The 17444-nt window shown below is 38.6% G+C and overlaps 2 protein-coding genes and 4 non-coding genes across 7 annotated transcripts in view; 1 reads left to right on the forward strand and 5 right to left on the reverse strand.

Moving 5' to 3' along the window:
* Window positions 1-11153, reverse strand: part of brf1b (BRF1 RNA polymerase III transcription initiation factor subunit b) — a 68966-nt gene extending 57813 nt beyond the window's left edge. The window contains exons 1-3 of one of the 2 annotated variants that reach the window (XM_053613873.1): window positions 10814-11153; window positions 9496-9707; window positions 1154-1234 (exon numbers count right to left, since the gene is read on the reverse strand). In XM_053613873.1, the coding sequence (XP_053469848.1) occupies window positions 1154-1234; window positions 9496-9679 (265 nt within the window). In that variant the 5' untranslated portion in view covers window positions 9680-9707; window positions 10814-11153. Of the gene's footprint in view, window positions 1-1153; window positions 1235-9495; window positions 9708-10735 lie in introns of both variants that reach the window. The other variant, XM_053613874.1, reaches the window with a different exon arrangement.
* Window positions 5048-5119, reverse strand: trnaa-ugc (transfer RNA alanine (anticodon UGC)). The gene has a single exon. It is a non-coding gene; the product is annotated as a tRNA-Ala (tRNA).
* Window positions 8432-8503, reverse strand: trnaa-ugc (transfer RNA alanine (anticodon UGC)). Its single transcript has one exon. It is a non-coding gene; the product is annotated as a tRNA-Ala (tRNA).
* On the reverse strand, window positions 8838-8909 carry trnaa-cgc (transfer RNA alanine (anticodon CGC)). The gene has a single exon. It is a non-coding gene; the product is annotated as a tRNA-Ala (tRNA).
* Window positions 11154-11431: 278 nt separating the features above from the next.
* Window positions 11432-16712, forward strand: xrcc3 (X-ray repair complementing defective repair in Chinese hamster cells 3). The gene is made up of 7 exons (XM_053614817.1): window positions 11432-11639; window positions 11751-11888; window positions 13802-14014; window positions 14481-14635; window positions 15258-15470; window positions 16109-16155; window positions 16271-16712. The coding sequence occupies exons 1-7, from the start codon at window positions 11585-11587 to the stop codon at window positions 16497-16499; spliced, it is 1050 nt and encodes a 349-aa protein (XP_053470792.1). The 5' UTR covers window positions 11432-11584; the 3' UTR covers window positions 16500-16712.
* trnaa-cgc (transfer RNA alanine (anticodon CGC)) lies at window positions 12485-12556 on the reverse strand. Its single transcript has one exon. It is a non-coding gene; the product is annotated as a tRNA-Ala (tRNA).
* Window positions 16713-17444: the final 732 nt, after the last annotated feature.

A 17444-nucleotide genomic window follows, 5' to 3' on the forward strand; every position in this document is an offset into this window, starting at 1 on the left:
TCTTGCACTCTCACTCTGACTTTCTAAGTGGAACAAAATTCTCAGTCATTCAACTAAATATAACTTAAATCTTATGTAATAAATAACAGCTGTGAATTTAGCATGCACCTGGGGGAAAGAATTGAAAGGTTTTCATTAATATTTGAATGACTTAGAAAAGCCCAGTCAATATGTATGTTTACATAAATACCTTTCTAACACATTCAAAGTCTTTTCTGAAGCACTCCAGTGTATATTTTGCTGTCCTGTTGGAAGGTGAATCTCTGCCCAAGTCTTGCAGACTGGAACAGGTCTTCTACTAGGATTGTATTGTATTTGGCTTAATCCAAATACAGGCCCTGTTTAAGAAAAGGGCACAATGGGGATGGTGTTCTCAGGGTGATGGGCAGTGTTGGGTTTCCAAGGACAAAAAGTTCCATTTTTGTCTCATCAGACAAGAGAACTTTTTTTTTCTGAGTGTCCAACACACCTTTTGGCAAACTCTAATTAGTATTCTTCTTTTTTTTAATAATAGCTTTCCTTTCACCATTCTCCCATCAAGCCCAGCTTTGTGGTGTGTCAGGACTATGGTTGTTCCGTAAACAGCTTCTCCCATCTGAGCTGTGGATCTCTCCAGCTCCTGCAGAGTTACCCTTGACCTCTTGGTTGCTTCTCTGACTGATGTCCTCCTTACCTGGTCAATGACTTTTGGTGAATGGCCTACCCAAGGTAACGGATGTATTTGTATTGAAATCATGTGACACTTTCATTGCACAGAAGTGAATTCCATTTAACTTATTAGGTGACTTCTGGCAATTGGTTGTAAAATAGCTAATATAAAGGTCTCACAGCAACACACATGAATACTTGTTCAGTCATAAGTTTTATGTTTTCGATTTGCTCACACTAACTTCAATATGATGGGCTGTATTAATGAGCATATAATCATAATTAAACTCATTTCAGGTCCAGGTTGAAACACTACAAAATGCAGAAAGGGGTGAATACTTCTGCACAGTACTGTAGATAAGTACATTATTGTAGTGCAGAATAATATAGTAGGAAATATGTAATGTATAGCAAGAAATCAACATGAAACCTGTATAATAAGGTAAAAATCCAATCAAAAACAGTAAGAACATCGGGCCTGAGTAATAAAGGACTAACTGCTCACCATTCTGAAGTGTCTGAGCTCGTGACTCCTTCCCAAGACTTGTGTGGAAGCCGGTTCCAAGCACTGGGGCCTTCACAGGACCTGCAGCGGAAATTTGCACAAAAACATATTTTATAAGAGAGCAATCCAAGCCACTTCCAGAAGCAGGGCCACCTGCCTGTCATTATTTACTATGTAGGTTTTCATTCACTACAATACGAGCACGGGCACTTTATGTAAAAATGTGTAGTTCTTATTTAGTTCTGTGTCATCTCATGTGGTTAGTGTGTTGTTTTATGTAGCACCATGGTCCTGGAGGAACGTTGTTTTGTTTCACTGTGTACTGTACCAGCTGTATATGGCTGAAATGACAATAAAGTGACCTTGAACTTGAACATATAGAGTTAACTGGGCTGTGCTTTTGCACTGACTCCATCTGGTGGCTCTCAGCAGGAAAAGCGGTGAGATATAACAAACTCTGCTTCCTAATGGTTACTGAACAAATCTGCAGATATTTCGATCTCAAATCTCCGACACCCATTACTGTGACCATTCCAGCTCCAGCTCCAGAGAGGTTACACTGTCAAGGAGCCTGTTTTCTCTCTCACTGAAATCCAAAAAGTTTTTGTATGCGTAGCAGAACATTGATTTATACATATTGATCATTGGCATAGACATAAGGCATCCATTTTGAATACAGTAACTTAAATTAACATACCCTTATTGACAATTCATCAGTGAACAATAATGGCAGAGAAAAACAGGAGATGTTGTTCAGTTTAAAAAACATATAGCATTAATAAAGTACAATCCCTTTGTGTTCTGGCTCAAATATTGTTTCAGCAGCAGTAGTAGTAGTAATAGTAGTAACAGTAGTAGTAGTAGTAATAGTAGTAACAGTAGTAGTAGTAATAGTAGTAACAATACTAGCAATAGTAGTAATAGTAATAGTAGTAGTATCAGTAACAGTAGCAGTAATCGTAGTAGTAGTAGGAGTAGTAGTAATAGTAGTAACAATACTAGCAATAGTAGTAATAACAGTAGTAACAGTAGTAGTAGTAGTAGTAGTAATAATTATAGTAGTAACAGTAGTAGTATCAGTAACAGTAGTAGTAGTAGTAGTAGTAGTAGTAGTAGTGGTAGTAGTAATAGTAGTAGTAGTAACAGTAGTAGTAGTAGTAATAGTAGTATTAGTAGTAACAATAGTAGTAATAATAGTAGTAATAGAAGTAGTAGTAGTAATAGTAGTAGTAGTAACAGTAGCAGTAATAGTAGTAGTAGTAGTAGTAGTAATAGAAGTAGTACTAGTAGTAGTAGTAGTACTAATAATAGCGGTAATACTAGTAGTCGTAGTAATATAAGTAGAAGTAGTATTAATAGTAGTAATAGTAGTAATAATAGTCGTAATACTAGGAGTCATAGTAATAGATGTAGAAGTAGTAGTAATAGTAGTAGTATTAATAGTAGTAGTAGTAATAGTAGTAACAGTAGTAGCAGTAGTAGTAATAATAGTAGTAGTAGTAACAGTAGCAGTAATGGTGGTGGTAGTAGTAGTAGTAGTAGTAATAGTGGTAATACTAGTAGTCGTAGTAATAGAAGTAGAAGTAGTAGTAGTAATAGTAGTAACAGTAGTAATAGTAGTAATAGTAGTAGTAGTAATAGTAGTAGTAGTACAGTAGTAATAGAAGTAGTAGTAATAGTAGTAGTACTAACAGTAGTAGTAGTAATAGTAGTAATAGTTTTATACATTTTATACAATATGTGTCTGTTACTGTGCAAAATGAATAGCTACCCCAACCTTCAACACAGTAATCTAGTACTGAAGCCATGGTGGATAATTACATTGGGAGAGCATAATGTGAACAGTGTTCACAAGGAAACCAGCTACTTACAGAAAAAAATGTCAGTACATAAAGACATGACTGAAGATATGGGTAATTTACTAATGGACAAATCAGCCACTCTGCTTAACAAGCTGGAGACCAGAAAAGTCTTTCTTACTTCAAAAGAACTGTTGGTTGTTGTTGTTGGGGCTTTTCATTTTAGCTTTGATGTGTTTGACATTACAACAAATTGACAAATTGCCTTAATGTGCTTATATTAATGCCTAAAGCTGATTATTCTGATGCTGAGCATTAAGTTATTTTCTCAATCTTTATATGAGTGCAAGGATTTACAGAAAATACCAAAAACGTAGATTAAAAGAAACACAAGATATGGTTAAAACAGCAAACAAAAATCTCGTGGAAGTGCTAAAAACACTCATATTAGCCAAGGTTAATATGATAAGGTATGATAAGGCTGCTACATAAGGTAATTGGTGTTTTATTGTAATCACAATAATAATAATAATAATAATAATAATAATAATAATAATAATAATAATAATGTTAAAGAGGCAGAAAAACACTTTGCCCAAGAGAAAAGGGAGTCTCTTACTCTCTGCTTACTCTATTAGTGATATTTTCATTAACAACACCAAATACATATACATCGTTACATACATACATACATAATTGTTTACCTAAGTGATATTTAATGTGGATCAATATGCTGTACAACAAGAGATGCTATGCAAGTAACTGGCTTTACTCCAATATGCCAATTAATGATAATTGTGTAGACCTGGAACAACACAGTGAAATAAAGTTAGTATAATATATAATGAAGCTAGTTCTGCTATATAGAACCAGCCTGGCTGCAATTGGATCTTATATACTCATGAAAATGTGTTAATGCCACCCAAATCTTATGAATAAGATCCAAATGTTTTTAAGATCGTACCAAATACATTCAATCAGGTGTGTCTAAGCTTCTGAATAATAATGTATGGGATGTCATGATGCTAAAGGAACAGCTCCAGTGCCGGACTAGTTGAGGGTTAGGGTTCTGATATTTATGAAACTATCCAAATATTCTGTAAGCAAAATTGGTATATGCTGTCACTGCGATCTTTAACCAGACAAAATTACACGTTGCAATGCTTCTGAATAATTTGTTAAAATAATAAATAAATAAATATTAAAAACCAAGACTGTTTTTGGCTTTTAATTCATTCTCTCTCTCTCTCTCTCTCTCTTTGCGCTAGCTCAACCAAAGCCACAGTTTTTATTACTAAGTTTAAAGGGTATTATATAGAATATAAGTGGGACATGATCTTCCCACCTAATCAGTCATTTTTGTTTAAGAGTTTGTTTAAGAAATGGTATAGCAAAAACAACTGAGCAGCGCGCATTAAACATGTAATAGGCAAGTGTTATTGCATCATAAATTATAAGAGCCTATCGTGTTCCAATATGCAAATATATACTGTTATTACACTGATGTATCAGGTATATCTGGTTTTCAAAAGCATAATGAATATTGGTTACCACATGTAAGCTTAATTAAATGTAATTCGTTTTAGCTAAGGACTGGTTTATTAGACTGGTTTTATAATTAAGCAATATGAAACGAGCTGTAATTCGGCCATAAGCACGAGTGCTGCAGGTAATCATAGCCGTGCTGACATTGACTACAACAACACGATTGCATGTGTGATATTACTTTTATACAACAGCCAATTTTTTTTTTTTGCTCCATCTGTGAAAATAGTCCCCAAAGACTCCACTGCAGAATAGAGCACTGTGTGTTGCCATGCCAACACAGAGACCGACTGACAGCCTGTAGTAAGTATAGTAACATAACAATGTAACATACTGTTGCTGGAATTGTAATTTTCCAGCTGTTGCTGAAATTGTAATTTTATGCAGCAAACACAGACAAGTGGAGTGATACAGACAGTGAGATGTCCCAGTACTGTTATACTAAATAATCAGCACTCTCGTAACACTGCTTATTATCCAATCAAATTAGTGGACCAAAACTAACAGATGTACATTTACTTAATTTCATTACCTGATTAAAATCCACACATGGAGATGCAGGGGATTGAACCCTGGACCTCATACATGCAAAGCATGCACTCTACCACTGAGCTACATCCCCAACTATCTGCGAGACATTACACCTCAGTGCTGTGTGCTCAAATCTGATTGGTCAGCTGATGTATGCACTATAATAGCAGCTCTGATAGTAGTGCTTTATTATAACACAGTAAGGTCAAATTATGTCCTACAGCTAACTGTTATACTTTTACATTTACTTCATTTCATTACCTTGGTTCATTCTTGGGGATTTTAATAAAGGGAATCAAGTGGAACAAAGGGGCCCTCATTATTCTGTTTGAGTGTATGCCATTACACAAAAGAGGCCTGATAGGCTTCCATTGTCCACCACTGCCATGGCTTAGTCCCGTTTGGCTTTGTGTGAAGCTTCTGGGTCTTAGAGCCAGCGTGAGGCTGAGGACATCCGAGGTCCTGTGAGAAACCTGACTTTTGTTAGGGAACACCAGCAGTCTAATAAGAAGCTAATGACTGTATTGTAATAAAAAATAATTTAAAAAATCGGTGTTACATGGAGCTTGAGGTCTGAGACAAGAAGTTATGTAGTACATTGCAGGTTTATAAGTGTAGCAGAGTAAATTAATTTAAGTTGAATTTTAATCTCTCCCATGAACTGCCAAAATACAGACAGCACGTTACATGTCCCGTCAGAGGCGGTAATATACTGGATCACTGCTACACCACAGTAAAAGATGCATATCAATCTGTCCCATGCACAGCTTTCGGGCTCTGTGATCATTGTTTAGTTCATCTTATACCGACCTACAGGCAAAAACTGAAATCAGCTAAACCTGTAATAAGGACTGTAAAAAGATGGACTAACGAAGCAGAGCAGGATCTACAAGCCTGCTTCGACTGCACTGATTGGAGTGTTTCTGAAGCTACAGCCACAGACCTGGATGAGCTCACAGATACTGTAACATCATATATCAGTTTCTGTGATGATATGTGCATCCCTACTAAGACATTCTTATCATACAATAAAGATAAACCATGGTTTACAGCTAAACTCAGAAAGCTTCGTCATGCCAAAGAGGATGCTTACAGAAGTGGGGATAAAGTCTAGTACAATAAGGCCAGTAACACACTAATAAAGGAGATCAGAGTGGCTAAAAGGAGCTCCCCGGATACGCTGGGAAACCAGTTTTTGGCTAACGACCCTGTGTCTGTGTGGGAAGGCTTGAGGAACATCACCAAGTACAAGACACCATCACTCTGCTCTGTGGAGAATCAGCATTTGGCTGAGTAACTGAATCTGTTTTACACCAGGTTTGAAAAGCCCGGTCTCACACCCCTCCCCCACTCTGATCTGCACTTCATGCAGCCATCAACACCTCCTGCAGCCACCCTCCTCCCCCCTCCTGCTGTTCAACCTGCACTTCTGGTCTGTGAGGAAGATGTGGGCTGTGTCTTTAAAAAACAGAAGACTAGGAAAGCTTCAGGCCCAGATGGTGTTTCACCTATCTGTCTGAAAGCCTGTGCTGACCAGCTGGCCCCCATCTTGACACAGATCTTAAACAGATCACTGGAGCAGTCTGAAGTTCCCAACTGCTTCAAATGCTCCACTATCATTCCGGTCCCCAAAAAAAACTAAATCACTGGTCTGAGCGACTAGACCTGTCGCCCTCACGTCTGTGGTCATGAAGTCATATGAGAGACTGGTATTGGCCCACCTGAAGGACATCACTGGACCCCTGCTGGACCCTGTTCAGTTTGCTTACAGAGCCAACAGGTTTGTGGATTATGCAGTCAACATGGGACACAGGATACGTTATATCCTGCAACACCTCGACAGACCAGAGACATATTCAATGCTTCTATTTGTGGACTTCAATTCAGCTTTCAACCTCAAACAAACTGACCCAACTCTCCATGCCCACCCGTCTCTGTCATTGGATCACCAGCTTCCTGACAGACATACGACAGCAAGTGAGACTGGGGAAACTCTCATCCGGGACCCTCACACTGTCAGCACTGGTGCTCCTCAGGGAAGCGTTCTGTCTCCTCTGCTCTTCTCCCTGTATACAAACGACTGCACTGCTAAGGACCCCTCTGTTAAACTCCTGAAAAGTGCAGATGACACCACAGTCATCTGCCTGATCCACGACGGTGACGAGTCTGCGTACAGACGGGAGGTTGAACGGCTGGTGCCTGGTGCGGTCACAACAGCCTTAACACACTCAAAACAGTGGAGACGACAGTAGACTTCAGACGGTACCCCGCTGCACTCCCCCCACTCACCATCATGAACAGCACTGTAACAGCAGTGGAGTCATTCAGGTTCCTGGGCACTACCATCTCTCAGGACCTGAAGTGGGACGATCACATAGACTCCATTTTGAAAAACGCCCATCAGAGGCTGTACTGCCAGGAGCTGCTGATACAGTTTTACTCAGCCGTCATTGAGTCTGTCCTGTGTACTTCTATAACTTTCTGGTTTGGTTAAGCCGCCAAATCTGACAGAAAGAAACTACAACGGACAGTCAGGACTGCTGAGACAAGTATTGGTGCCCCACTGCCCAACCTCCAAGAACTTTACACCTCCAGAGTGAGAAAAAGGGCTAAGAACATGACGTTAGACGCTCGCACCCAGCCCACTTTCTCTTTGAACTACTGCCCTCTGGTCAGTGCTACATTATTATTATATTATATACTCATTCTATACTTCCATTTGCACATAACTGTACATCTGTAAATAGCATATCTGTGCACACATAATCCTGTCTATTTTTGCTATGTCTTTAGTACTGTCTCATATTAAATTTTTATTGCTTTATTTTATATATATATATATATATATATATATATATATATATATATATATATATTGTATGATGTTCCATTTTTTTCTGCCCTAGAAGCTCCTGTTGCCAAGACAAGTTCCTTGTGTGTGTAAGCACACGTGGCAATAAAGCTCATTCTGATTCTGATTACCTGACTTACAATTGAGACCGGATACAAATTAGGAGTTGAAGATTAAAGGTCTTGGCCAAAGATACAACAGTGGCAGCTTTGTGGTGTTAGGATTTGAATTCATGACCTTCTGATCAGCAGGTCAAAGCCTTAACCACCAAGATACCCTTAAAAAGGTCACACATGGAGATACCGGGGATTGAACCCAGGACCTCATACATGCAAAGCAGTCACTCCAACACTGAGCTACATCCCCATCTGCCTGACAGACATCATACTGCAGAGTTGTTGAATTCTCAGATCTGATTGGACAGCTGATGCATTTTCTATAAAGGCAGCTCTTATAGTAGTGCTTAATTGCGTATGTATTTAAAGCACGAGCGATAAAATGACAAAAATAACAGATGTACACTTACTTCATTACCTGATTAAAATCCATACATGGAGATGCAGGGGATTGAACCCTGGACCTCATACATGCAAAGCATGCGCTCTACCACTGAGCTACATCCCCAACTGTCAGAAATCCTATAAACCTCAGTGCTGTGTGCTCAAATCTGATTGGTCAGTTCATGTGTGCATTATAATAGCAGCTCTGAGAGTAGTGCTTTATTGTTTTTTTTATTTAAAGTATGAGCGATAAAATAACACAGTAAGGTCAATTTATGTCATACATCTAACTGTTGTACATTTACCTCATTTCATTACCTGACTTATAATCGAGACCGAATTGAAAGTTAAAGGTCTTGGCCAAAGAGCCAACAGTGGTGTTGGGATTTGAATTCACGACCTTCTGATCAGCAGGTCAAAGCCTTAACCACCGAGATACCCTTTAAAAAAAACAAACATGGAGATGCAGGGGATTGAACCCTGGACCTCATACATGCGAAGCATGCGCTCTACCACTGAGCTACATCCCCATCTATTGCAAGTACTTTATACGAATCTGATTGGTCAGCTAATCTATTCTCAATAAACACAGCTGTGATAGTAGTGCTGAATGCAAGGCAAATCACAGGTTCATATTAATGCCCTCGTTTTAATACGTTACGGTTATCACGTCAAAGCTTTGTAACAGTCAGAAATAAAGCTGTCACTTTTAATCTTCTGACACGGGAAAGTCTTCATGCCAGACGGCTTTGCAGTGTTTTGGTAACATGACAAACTGCATCTTTTCTCTTTCGTGAGAGAGAAAAAAAGAGATGCTGGAGCGGGAATGACTGTTTAGAGCAAATAAAATATACGTTGTAAAAGGAACTCATTTGATCTGCAAACGTTCCACAACATTAAAAATCATCATAAATGAATAAAAAGTATTATGTGGTGTTCGCTGATTAATTTAAAAAAATTCTAATCGTACGGAAGGACCTTCTGTTATTGGGGAATAATCATCTTCAGTGTGGTAACAAGCCGTTCGCACTGAGGTACTGTACATCACAGCACCACGTCGTTGATTATTTTCCTACAACAGCATGTTTTATTCCAAGACATAGAGCAGTGACGTACCATCAGCGGACACAAACTGTCCGATAGCAGATGCTCCTCCTCCGCTGTTCTCTACGAACTGCACCTCAGACACGATGATGTTATCCTCGAGCACAGATCCACAGGCGGTGCACACAGCACTTCCACGCGCCTGGTCGATATCTATATCCGCTCCACCACAGCTCTTACACTGCCTAGCACTCATCCTGACTCCGGTGGAGACGCTGGTACACCTGAGAAAGAAGCAAAGTATATATAATACATGTACTTTTGAATCGCTGAAAATCTATCACTGTAGGTGGGATATTTGACAAAATATGATTATTATAGATTTATAAACACATGTAAAAGTTACACGCTACACTTCATATGTAAGTATAGAAATGATGGATAATGTTTGAAACACATGGGACAGTTTAAATGTTATATCTGATTAATGTCAAAAGCTAGGTAGTGGAAAATACCCATAATAATCCAACACTGATACCCAATACCAGTACTATATATTGATACTGCTATCCAATAACAGTACTATATATCGATACTGATATCCAATACCAGTACTTTATATCGATACTGCTATCCAATAACAGTACTATATATCGATACTGATATCCAATACCAGTACTATATATCAATACTGCTATCCAATAACAGTACTATATATATCGATACTGATATCCAATACCAGTACTATATACTTGCTGCATCCTTTGCTTTTCCTTTCACAAACAGAAAGCATGTCAACTAAAAGCATTTAAGAGTAACAGAATCAAAGACATACTGATACCTAACAAAGCATTTTTTCTTGTAAAGCATTAGTTGTTATCCGAACATGCAGCGCCTGAGGCTCGAACCCGCGACTTGCCGCTTTCTAACTATACCGGAAACTGAACTGTCCTGTCCCGCTCCGCTACAGGACTTCTGGGTAACAGTCTATCTGCTACACTGAAGTGGTATGACTAGTCCTGACCCCAGTGTATACACCCACACACTTCATGTCCGTTAGTATGGTTTATTGGTGAATATTAGGAGCCCTTTATAATGTTTGTTTCTGACCATTGTGCGTGTGCTTTACTATTAGCAGTGTTTGGAAACATAGCCATAGTTGAAGCTAGCTGGAATTTATTTTAACCTTAGCTAATTTAATCCTATTCCGAAACTCCACCTTATTCCGCTCCGTTGGTCTTATCTGCTCGTATCCTCTATTATTGATCACCCTGGCGCGCAGTGCACACATCTCACCCCAGCCAAGGCTCACCTGGCTGCCGGTTAGCTTCTCCTCCTAGCCTGCTAACATTATATGTCGTGATGCTCTTCTCACTAGTTAGTCACTCACCAAGCACAGAAGTAAAGGCTACAAAGCGGTGTCTTCGAGAGACTTTATTGATAAGCAAGTTATCCTCAATGCTACTCCATCCTGCATAAACTCAAAACAAAACAACTCTGGGTCGTTGGAACGTTTTGTTTTATTAACAGTAGGTTGTTTTGACTCTCAACCGCTATACAGATAAAGAAGGAGTGCTCGAAATTTGCCTTAGTAGGGGTGTACAAGGAAATAGGAGGACTTTTTCAGTTACATGGAATCGTTTTTTCATTCATTTCACATCGTTATTTATTGACATTAATAACTACTGTTTGTAAAAACATTACTTCTTTAATATGGATGTGCTCCTAAGTGGCGATGTAATTAATTAACAGGAAGGCACACCCCTATACCGGCGTGTACCATTGCCAGAGCACTTCTTCGTCGTAATTGTAAACCGCGCTCTTTTTAAGATTGATTGAGTACATCAGTACTCAAGGGAAACTTATGAATATTTTGAAAAAAATATATTTTTCCCAAATACGTTTTAATAAATCTTATTTGGTTAGTAGAATTATATATATATTTTTAAACTTAGTGCGTTTAAAGTTAAGACTTATTGGCGCTTTTATTTTGGCGGGTGTTGTAAGGTTAATTCTAAACCTGGAAATAGTAAACATTACCAACCAACCGCGGCAATTTCTTTCAGCTGTTAAAATATTATAATAATGTAACATATTTCTCTAAGGTTTGTGACTGTAAATATGCGGAACAGCAGACTTTAAGGGAGAGTCATGAGATACAATGGACTGGGAGAAACTTGAACTGAATCCAAAGATTATTGCTGCTTTAAAAAGAGGTGACCACATGTCCAGCTAGACAAATGAGATGAAATGAAGTAGCTTCTGTGATTAACTTTAGGGAGAGGCAATGCTTTTTGAGTTGATTAATATGGTTTGAATCTTCTCAGCCAATGTGAACTCAGCAGAAAAGATTCTGAGTCTTCCGGCTCCTGATCTGCAGAGACTCCTTCACCTGTCTGACTCTGAGGTCCAGCTGGTGCACACTGCAGTAGCAGCTCTTTACCGCTCAGTCCCACCTGTTACAGGTAAACACACTGACTACGTTTACATGGACAGCACTAATCTAATTATTGACCTTACTCTGAGTAAGATAATATTGTGATTAAGGTGTTTACATGAGTCGCTTTTAGAATACTCCTTTCATGTACCCGTTTTACATGTTATAGAACATAATTAGATTAACAACCAGCGTCATTACGTCACCACGCCGTCCGACGTCCCTCCAGAATTTCACGTATCAACATACAGTTCGTCTTCGTTATGGTACTGTATGCAGTTTTGGGTGTTTTTATTTTAATTTTTTTTTTTTACGAAGGCTTTAAGTACGGTTAATTATTTGTCATACTATACGTATATAGCAGCTCTGATAGTAGTGCTTTGTTGTGTATTTATTTAAAGCATGAGTGATAAAATAACACTGTAGGGTCAAATTATACCACACAGCTAACTGTTGTACTTTTATTTTTACCTCATTTCATTACCTGACTTACAATCGAGACCGGCTACAACTGAGCAGTCGAAGGTTAAAATTCATGGCAGCTTTGCGGTGTTTGTATTTGAATTCACAACGATCAACAGGTCAAAGCCTTAATTATGGAGTGACCTTTAAAAAGGTCCCACATGGAGATGCAGGGGATTGAACCCTGGACCTCATACATGCGAAGCATGCGCTCTACCACTGAGCTACATCCCCTTCTACCTCAAGCACGTTATACGAATCTGATTGGTCAGCTGATGTATTTGCTATAAAGGCAGCTCTGATGGTAGTGCTGACAGCCAGGCAAATCACAGGTTCATATTACTGCCCTCGTTCTAATAAGTTATGGATATCACGTCAAAGCTTTGTAACAAAGCTGTCACTTTTAATCTTCTGATGCAGGATGCATTTTCTATAACAGCAGCTCTGACAGTAGATTAGATTAGATTCAACTTTACTGTCACTATGCAGAGAACAAGTACAGAGCCAATGAAATGCAGTTAGCATCTAACTAGAAGTGAAACTGTCTATGTGTGTGTGTGTATAAAATATTATGTTCTATAAAATAAAATTGCGAAGGTATAAGAAAGTAGAGACCAGCTCAGCACAAAAGTATAGTGGTAGGTAAGAATAGGTAAGTATAGTGCGCATGCAGAACATTTCAGGTTTGAGACTTATCTTTTTTTTTTTCTTTTTTTTTTAAATGGGCGTGAGAAACTGCAATTTAAAAAAATTACCCTAATTTTTGGGTTGAATATCTCTGGTGGGGGACCAGATACAGTCCTGAAATTTTCACAGAAATAAGTCCTCTATAGTAGCATTCTGCTGTTAAAATTTTGAGATTCCACTGGTTACAAATTTAGGGCTAGTAGAAATCTAGGGAAAAGCCCACTTTATTTTGAGAAATGAACAGATTGAAAGAAACAGTATTTTACAGTAATTATGTTTATGATTGGCAATTGTTATATATGAGATATTGAGGTTTCTGTAAACAGCTGTATAACCAAAATTTGTTGTGTGCCATGACACAAAGATGGCCGTCGTAATTAAGCCAAGTAAAATAAAAATAAAATAAAAACTAATGATGTTGCTATGCCAATACATAGAAGTAAAAAAAAAAATTAGGAAACTTTAAATTGGTCGAGCGACCCGTATTGGACCACTTGAGATGGAATGACCCATTTAAGATATAAGAAACACAACAAACGAGGTGTTTGATTCAGTGTTTGTTAGTGATACTCTACTCTTGGCAGCCGTTACAAATGGTTGAATGTCTTGAAGAAAGTTGAAGAAGGGTAAATAACTATTATAATCTCATGTGGTTTCATGCAGCACATTTAGGAGAAATACATTTCTGAATGCAGTTAAATAACACGAAGCCATACATTTACTTGACTTACCATACAGGCTCTTGCAAAATATTCTTCTTCTGAAGTACATATTCTCACATGCTCTTTACAGCTTTACAGCTGATACGTGGAGAATTCCCATCGTTGGAGCCTGGACATAGGCTTTCATTTGCTTGTCCTGTTTTGGATGGTCTCTTGCATGGTGGCCTTCCACTGCATGGGATAACGGAGTTAGCAGGCGAGAGTGCTGCTGGAAAGACCCAGTTCGGTCTGCAGCTCTCTTTGTCCGTCCAGTACTCACGCGAGCATGGGGGACTCGGGGCAGGTAAGGCTGTGCTGTGAGAACTGAGGCTGAGGATAAAATGTAGCGTTTACTTGGTCTTTCATAGGACTGAATAATAATAATGGCTAGTCTAGTAATCACTAATCATTTACCTGGAATGTTTACTTAATATTGAAATCTTAGAAAATTGCCTGTCTTCTTTCAAACCTGTAGACCAGAATCTAAAATGTCATCAAAATAAGATGCCTTATCAGTGTGTACATACATTGAATATAAACAAAAGTATACCTTAAAACAACTGCATCCACACAGACAGAGTCAGCAAAGACAGCAATGTCTTTTGCTCAGCTCAGCAATGTCACTATTAATTATGCATAATTAGTTGAGGAAATCAAACATGTTGGTCATGATTCATTTCTCAGGCCTGGTCATGTTTCTGTAAATCATTCTTATGTTGATTTATCAGTGGACAATTTGACAAATATCTTTGATTGCAATCCATGAACAGGAGCTGTATACATCTGCACTGAAGATCCTTTTCCCATCAAACGGTTGAGGCAGCTAATTACCCAGCAGTCTCGGCTTCGCCCAGATGTTCCACCGGCTCTGATCCGCAGCATCCGCTTCAGTGACAACATCTATATTGAACACACTGCAGACCTGGTAAGAAGAGCTGTCCCGGGTTGCTAGGGTTCCTCAAGTACATCTCTAAAATTAGCCTAAAAAAATCAGGCATTGGAAAATGGAGTACATTTTTTTCTCAGCCTTTGCGTGGGAAACAAGGTCACCATGGGGCATGTGGAATTTTGATGTCCAGGCCTTACCCACTCCATAATCCACTTCTCCCTCTTTTAAATATATCTCAGAATAGAAATATTTCTGTACATCATCTGCACACTGTCTGCACTTACACATTGCCTTTGTTTACAGAAATATATTACATTTCATTCTGAATATCTGTAATAAAACATGATCATGCCAGGCATGGAGTATTTTTGAACTAGTCGAAAACTCCACCCACAAACTTGTTACAAAAGTAATCCGATTTGGTGTAAAAACCGTGATCCTGGTTGTGCATGTTCTACTGTATGTACAGCTGTACAGTATGTACAACAATAATAATGATCATAAACAAACAATAATACAGACAATACAATAATAAAGATATTTCTGCAGAAGATATGAAAGCATGTGCAAATAAATAAGCACTAATATTTCTGATCACAGTGATGTGTGTGTGTGTGTGTGTGTGTGTGTGTGTGTGTGTGTGTGTGTGTGTCTACAGGAAGCCCTGCAGAGGTGTGTGACACAGCGATTGCGCACGCTGCTGGAGCGAGGTCTAGTACGCCTCATCGTGGTGGACTCAGTGGCTGCTCTGTTTCGTAGTGAGTTCCAGGCTGATGAGGCCATAGAGAGAGCACGTCACCTACTGGCCTTCTCTGCCACACTACATCGACTCAGCCATACATACAGCACACCTGTTTTCTGCATTAACCAGGTGTCTCTCTCTCTCTCACACACACACACACACACACACACACACACACACACACAGATTCGTATAGTATTTACATATTGAAATCCACAATCTGATGTGCGAGATTGCATGTTCTACTTTTATTTACAAAATTTATCTACACATGCAATTTCTAGATGTTTTTAACTGATCTAATGTTTGAATAAATGCATGTGATTTGTTTTCACACATATATATATTTTTAAATTATGTATCGATTCTCTAATTAAATGAAGAAAAAAAAAACAGTAAAGTGTCCTAACATTGATCCTAAAACTGTTTCCAAAAGTCACTTGGATGACACCCCATGTAGTAAGCATATATAGTGTACAGGATTCTATATGGGATTTTACATAACTGTGTTGAAGGGGCTTTAAAAAAGATTCCTGCAGGATGAAGAGTGGAAGTTTTAAATTAAAAAAAAAAAATCAGAGACATTAAAGTTTATAAGGAAATCATATTGTGTCCACACTACTGCTAAAATTTAATATGTATATGTATGGCGTTTTTCAAATACTAAATATTTGTTCAGTTATTAGATTTTAAACTACATCTTGTACAGCACATCAAAGACACAATATTGGCTTAGAGAAATTGTAACCGTTACTCTCATTTACTAGGTGTCAGATGTTGTGGACGGCCCAAACCCAAGCCGCTGTGATTATGGGTGAGTGTTTTGTGTGTGGAAATACATTCTATCTGTCCTCTTGTTGATTTCCCTTAAGTGTAAGCTAAAAGACCTGTGTTTGTGTAACATGCCTGTTTGTTTATGCCCCCTTCAGCCTGGTGGAAAGTAAGGTGCTCCCTGCTCTGGGTATTATTTGGGCCAATCAGGTGATGGTGCGTCTCATGCTGAGGAGACAGGAACGCTGTTTGAGATCAGGGGAGCAGACCAGCGCTGCTCGCGAATTAGAGGTGGTTTTTGCTCCTCATCTGGCTCGGGCGAGCTGCCTGTGTGGAGTCTGGGAAGAAGGAGTTAAAGGAATAGCCCGAGAAGGAGTCGTCGAATAGTCTCAGGCGGTGTCAACTTAAACAAAGGATTAGAGCAAAGAATGAGAGATTCTCAGGCGGTGATGGACTCCATTATCTGAGGAGAAATATTCAAATAATTACACAAATCTGTGGTGTTTTATTGCACCAGTAGAATACAAATAGAATAAGTAAACTCAATGTTTTTGTCTATGTGTATCTTTGATTTTGTCAGTAAATTATACTTTATTTTAATAGTTGTTATTATATTTCATTAAACTCCTGTCTGAGTACTAATCCAGTAAAATCCAATTTTAATCACACTTAAAATTCACGAAGCAGCTTCACAAAGGATTAAAAAACTGAAAAATATAGTGGTGTTTGAAAGTTTGTGCACCCTTTCGAATATCTGCATTAAACCTAAAACATTGCCAGATTTTCACACAAGTCTTAAAAGTAGACCAAGAGAACCCAAATAAGGCAGAAATATTATACTTGGTTATTTATTTATTGAGGAAAATGATCCAATATTACATATCTGTTAGTGGGAAAAGCATGTGAACCTTTGCTCTCAGTATCTGGTGTGTCCCCCTCGTGCATCAATAACTGAAACTAAACATTTCGGGTATGCGTTGATCAGTACTGCACGTCGGCTTGGAGGAATTTTAACCCGTTGCTCAGTATACGAACGTTCAAGCACCACTGAATATTCGTTAATCGGTTCAATTTCTGTTCACTCCTTCTGGTGAGGATCATGTTGGCAACAGTGAGTCCAAGGTGAGTCCAAACATTAAATCCACGAACATATTCCAGCTTCTCCTTGGGGATCGCCGGACATTCCCATGCCAACTGTGAGATCTAATCCCTCCAGTGTGTCCCGGGTTTGTTCCAGAGGGTCAGTGTAGGAGCAGACCAGGGGGAATTCCAGTGAATTACCTCAAAATGGCTTCTTTTTGTCCAAAAGATCATGTATAAATAAAACAAGAA

The sequence above is a fragment of the Ictalurus furcatus genome, chromosome 25 (assembly GCF_023375685.1).
Source record: "Ictalurus furcatus strain D&B chromosome 25, Billie_1.0, whole genome shotgun sequence".
Lineage (NCBI taxonomy): Eukaryota > Metazoa > Chordata > Actinopteri > Siluriformes > Ictaluridae > Ictalurus > Ictalurus furcatus.

Excerpts from the sequence above, each read along its gene's own strand:
- xrcc3 (XM_053614817.1), top strand. The coding sequence starts at position 11,585 with ATGGACTGGGAGAAACTTGAACTGAATCCAAAGATTATTGCTGCTTTA. Across the intron at positions 15,471-16,108 it reads CTGTTTTCTGCATTAACCAG|GTGTCAGATGTTGTGGACGG; the intron begins GTGTCTCTCTCT and ends CTCATTTACTAG. Across the intron at positions 16,156-16,270 it reads CCAAGCCGCTGTGATTATGG|CCTGGTGGAAAGTAAGGTGC; the intron begins GTGAGTGTTTTG and ends TGCCCCCTTCAG.